Genomic DNA, 5,233 nt, shown 5'->3' with positions numbered 1-5,233 from the left:
TGATAGAGTCAAGAGGAAATGAGTTCCAGTAGCAAAATGTTGAGACTAAACTAACAGTTAAGAAGACTGCTAATTCAGTGTTGTAGAGAAAATATAAAAAGGAACAAAAATTAAAAGTCATTGTAGGATACACCCTCCATTAAAATATTTAAAATATTTTTAACCGAATCTCACTCCTAATAAAATAGTTACTTGTCTTCAAACTAATATTATCTTTATATGTTTATCCCTATTTAATGAGGTATTTTGATCTAAATTAAATATAAAGTGATTTATTCATTAAGGATACTTTTTTTAAAAAAATAATAATTATACATTAAAAAAACTAAAATTACTTTATAATTTTTAACATAATATCTTATATTTTTGAATAAAAAGATGTAATTTTGTATTTCATTGTACACGGTGTTTAGATTTTGACCGTATTTTCATAGCAAATACTTCTCCTACAGAACATGTTCCGTGACCTTTTAATTTGTTTTTGCCAATGAACATGTTCCATGATTGTGATAGGACTAGAGAGAGAAGAAAATGCGCAACACTATTTGAAAATGAATGGCATAATTGAAATGGATACTTGATGAAAGATGGACTAACATTAATATTCAATATAAAGAAAATATTTGATGGGCCTGCTTAGACAGCCTATACACAGCCATATAACTTTACAGTTACAGTGACTGATCTCTCTAAGTCTTCCATATCATATTTTCTGACCTTATACACAAGCAACAACACCTACTTTCCAAGCCCCAGGAAAAACAAAGAAAGAAAGAAAAGAAAGGAAAGGAAAAAGTTTTTCCACATATAAAACAAGTGAGAAAATGTAAAGCAAGAAAAGTCCAACTATTTAATGGAAGCCTCCGGCCGCCACCGCGGCTGCGTTGGCCAAATCCGGCGCTGGAGATGGCAGTAGAAATATCGCTAATACGCCACTGATCGCCGCTGCCACCGAGCCCACCACAAATGCTGGCAAGTTGCCACCACCAAACAAAGCATCCCATGGTCCACTTGCCACAGAAATCACCATCTATACACGCAAATAATTAGTATACTAATTATTAATTGCCATATATGTTAGTATCAATCAATTCATATGCATGGGTAAAAACATATGAAGTGAGGCAGTTCAAATTCAAACCTGTGGAATGACAATTGAAAGATTGAGAACTCCCAAAGATAGCCCTGCAAATTTATTCACAAAAAATGAAAGAGTTAGATGATGTTTAATTTAATCTCAAACCAAATTAGGTGGATTGACTAAATGAATGAAAGGTGTCACCTTGGCCTGCCCCTGAAGTGTTGGAAAATATAGATGCTAGAGCGAAAGGAATACTGAATGTAACCTGCACAACACAAAGAAGCCAGTTTTAGTGTGGTTTTTTCACTTTGGCATCAAAAGCTTTTCCAACACTTTCATGATTCTCACTCTCTCCTCCTTTTTGTTTCTCTACTAGGAAGGAGAAACTGCTTTCAAGTGTTGGAACAAACATGCAAATAAGATTATTTTTTTTCTTTTAAGGAAATCTAGTTTTGGATTACTAATGGATATATTGTCACGAAAAAGTCATGAGCATTAATGGCACACTTCAATGAGATCACAACTTTTTCCAAGTCATTGAAAGGATTAAATCTGTTTCCTCGCTGGATATGAAAAATGACACAAGGAAATATTATCCACTACCTCCCATGCACCCTCAACAGCTCATCTTAAATCTTTTCAGGCAGTAATTTATAATTAATATAACCAAACAAACTGCATTAAAAACTGGCTAAAAAATAAAAATATTTTAGATTCAAATATATATTCAGCAAATGAACACAATTTTTTTAAAAAAGTCAATCATTTATATTGCCCACTCCTTCAACACCTTGATTAATTTCATAATTAATTTATCATCAATAATTTATCGTTAACCTACAATCACAGTCAGTCACGCTCAGAATGATTCAATTGTGTGTGGGTGTGTGTGTGTGGTTTGTGTGTTCGAACCTTTCAGCAAGCAATGTGCACCTAAATGATTAGTATTTTCTCGCTCATGCAAACTATACATAATCGCTGGGGGAAAAGAAACGAAAGAAGTTTTATTCTTTCAATGAAATTAAAATGGATACAGTTGAAAGCCCTTGATTAATTACCTAATTCTTCTTCCTCTTTGGATTCCAAACAAAAAGGAAGTAAAAATGGAAAATTTTCTTAGAATGCCCGAAAAGCACTTCATATTTTTAAGAAAAAAATATATATAATTACCAAAATTGTCAAAATTAGTAAATAACATTCTTTGTGTTTTGTGTTTGGCCAATTGAAAGAAGATTCTAACTAGTTTGTTTTCCACAAACGACTTACCGCAAGGGGGACGCCCAGCACCGCAAAGAGAGCCAACGCGCCACCTTTCACTCCGGCGGAGGGCGGCAGAGGCTCCAGGATGCCATCGTGGCTGACGGTGTACCGTCTTGAATGGTCGGCGATTTTTGTAATCAGCACAGTGAGCGCTAAACCGATGGCGAGCATGAAGTTCACTATTCCCCAGAGCCTCTTGACGCCCCCAACCCCACGCGCCAGAACCTCGATGCTCAGGGACGTGACTCCCAGCACCACGGAATTGAGCATGAGCCCCAATGCACCGGCGCGCACCCCCATATCGTACACCCTCCCTTCTCCCACCTGCCCGCCAAATACCTCCTTCCCCATCCAATCAGTGTCGAACAGCAAGAACGGAAACCAAGCAATCCAGTTGAGACACGTTACTAGTAGCAGGATCCACATCGGCTTCTCCATCACTCGCAGAGCACCCCATATTTCCCCGAAGCAAGGCATTGGTCGCGACGATCTTGATCCTTCTTCCGCCTCTTCGTTTCCCTCCGCACCACCGGCTTCCTTCGTTGATTTATCACCCGACGACGGCACCTTCTTCTCCTTCACGTACGTGAGGGCAATGGTGGCGACAGTCGCCAGTAGTGCAATGGAGAGAAAGAAGCAGCTCTTGAGGTTCGCGCAGTAGACGTCGCAGGCTTTGGTCATCGTGAACGGGAACATCTTGTGGAGTTTGCTGAACGACCCGGCAGCGTAACCGAGGACGTTCCCGACGGCCATGAAGAACGAGAAGAACGAGTTCGCGGTTCGCGTCTTGCGCTGGTCGCCGGCGGCCAGGTCGGCCAGGAGGGCCCGGCACGGCCCCTGGAGCATGTTGTTGGCCACGTCGAGGATCCAGAAGCCGACGACGAATATGGTGATGGCGCGAGGCCGGGTTTTCTTGACCAAGGAGTCACCAAACATGTAGCCCATGTCGGCCGCGTAGCCGATGAGGAACACGGCGACGGCGACAGAGACAGCTCCGGCGGCAATGAAAGGACGCCGGCGTCCGAATCGGGAAGTGCAGCGGTCGCTGTGGAAGCCAACAATAGGTTGGACTATCATGCCGGAAATGGGGCCGCAGAGCCAGATGAAGGCGGCCCAGGTGTGGGGGATGCCGAGGAGTTGAACGTAAGGGGTCAAGAGGGAAAGCTGGAGAGCCCAGCCGAACTGAACGCCGGCGGCGATGGAGGCGACGGCGACAATCTTACGAAGAGGACTGGGCTCAGGGGAGGTAGCGGGCTCGAGCTGAAGAGAGGAAGGTTTAGCAGGAGTGATGGTGGTGGGAGGAGGAGGGAGCTTGGAGGGAGGGGAGAGAGAATGAGGATCCATGAGTGAGGAAACGAGGGAGGAAGAGAAAGAGGCAGCAAAGAGAGTAGGGATTGGTGAGGAGAGTGTGGGGGGGGGAGGAGGGTGTATTTATAAGCGAGGTTGGAGAAGAAGGGGACACTCAGACCCAGTGAGTGGGGGCGGCAAAGCTTATCCGTTAAGAGAGCGAGCGAGCGAGCGAGCGAGCGAGCAGTTATGTCTCTCTGTGCCCGTGAGTAACGCCAGTGTGGACTTCTCATGTTTACGTCCACACGCTTTTAGATTTTGCGAGATAGATTGTGTGATCTCTGTAAATTATTACTATTTCTCAAGAAAATATGCCTATCCACTGTGAATTCAGCGCTATTTCTAATTAATTCAGACATTATTAAATCTCAGATATCTTTATTTCATTTTAGTTGTCTGTACGTATGTGCTTTGAACCACCCTCAATTGCCACCTGAGCGCCTGAGACTTTTCATATGATCAAATCTAAATATAATTTTTCTTTCTGCTTTTCCAATTTGCAAAGTCTTAATCTATATGGAGCTGTGTGCGTCTTGTTCATTTTGTTTTTCGTCATTTCTCTCCTTTCTAATTATATCTCTATCTCACTCTTACCATTCCTCACGTATTTCTCTTACTTCACATGAATCAGTCCTTCAATCCACGGAGAAATTAAACCCGTTTTTATTTTATTATTTTTGAAAAAACTGTTTTTATTAAAAATTACCAGAAAGAAACAGAAATTCAAATTAAAGCATAAAATACTAACTTTAAAAACGACAATTTGAAAATTGTGTATAGTGAGGCTGAATTTACTACAACTAAATTCTACACGCACCATTATACGTGAAGAATTAAATTAAGAAAATCATTATCAGAGTATTTATTAAAATTGTAACTTTCTTAAAATTTTATAATACTTTTTTAGACTCAATAGTGAGTCCTGTAAGTGGCTACAATTTTGAATATTTTTATGTGTATTTACTACTATATAAATTTGAAGATAGTTTTCTTCTTGCTTTTCTTTTACTGTGTGGACAAGCAGTTGTTATTTTTCTTGTGTGCAAGTTGCTTTTTCTATTGTACTTGCCAGGCGTAAATGCTAATAATCTTTTTTTGGGAAACCTTTCAGCAAATTTTAGCCAGGTACCTATTGATAGCTTCATTTGCAATCACAAATCAAATTCCTTTTTTTCTTAATTAATTTAATTATAAGAACAATAGAAGACAGAATATTGGACATGAAAATTCAAACCATGTGGAGTTATAAGTCTAGATTAATGTTTCGACTTGTCATCGTCATCAGTTACGTTGGAGAGGACTTTGCTGTATTCCTATCTAATGGTGCCAAACCATATATACAATGACCTTCTAAATCGTGCAAGTTTTGAATTTTTGTTCAATTTTACTTTACAAAAATGCGTGCATATACCATCATCCCTTGCCATATATTGACCTTTGTAAAAACGACAGAAAAATTCATTACCATGTATGAATGCCATTTTGGTCATTGTGGGGTATTATACCATAACCGAAACCGTTAATTTATTGTATAATATTTTTATC

The 5,233-nt window shown here is 40.0% G+C and overlaps 1 protein-coding gene across 1 annotated transcript; it reads right to left on the bottom strand.

Moving 5' to 3' along the window:
- Positions 1–577: 577 nt before the first annotated feature.
- LOC129300099 (sucrose transport protein SUC1-like) lies at positions 578–3,735 on the bottom strand. Its single transcript, XM_054938622.1, has 4 exons — positions 2,348–3,735; positions 1,283–1,346; positions 1,142–1,185; positions 578–1,030 (listed from the first exon to the last, which is right to left on the bottom strand). Exons 1-4 carry the CDS (start codon positions 3,683–3,685, stop codon positions 851–853), a joined length of 1,626 nt encoding a protein of 541 aa, XP_054794597.1. The 5' UTR covers positions 3,686–3,735; the 3' UTR covers positions 578–850.
- Positions 3,736–5,233: the final 1,498 nt, after the last annotated feature.

The sequence above is a fragment of the Prosopis cineraria genome, unplaced genomic scaffold (genome assembly GCF_029017545.1).
Source record: "Prosopis cineraria cultivar Desert tree isolate PC_DT_omini unplaced genomic scaffold, ASM2901754v1 PC1428, whole genome shotgun sequence".
Lineage (NCBI taxonomy): Eukaryota > Viridiplantae > Streptophyta > Magnoliopsida > Fabales > Fabaceae > Prosopis > Prosopis cineraria.
This window is presented reverse-complemented; position numbering and strand designations above follow the sequence as displayed.

Coding starts and splice junctions, on each gene's coding strand:
- LOC129300099 (XM_054938622.1), bottom strand. CDS start 3,685: ATGGATCCTCATTCTCTCTCCCCTCCCTCCAAGCTCCCTCCTCCTCCC. Junction 1,347..2,347: donor TGCTGGGCGTCCCCCTTGCG/GTAAGTCGTTTG, acceptor TGTGTTGTGCAG/GTTACATTCAGTATTCCTTT. Junction 1,186..1,282: donor CACTTCAGGGGCAGGCCAAG/GTGACACCTTTC, acceptor ATAAATTTGCAG/GGCTATCTTTGGGAGTTCTC.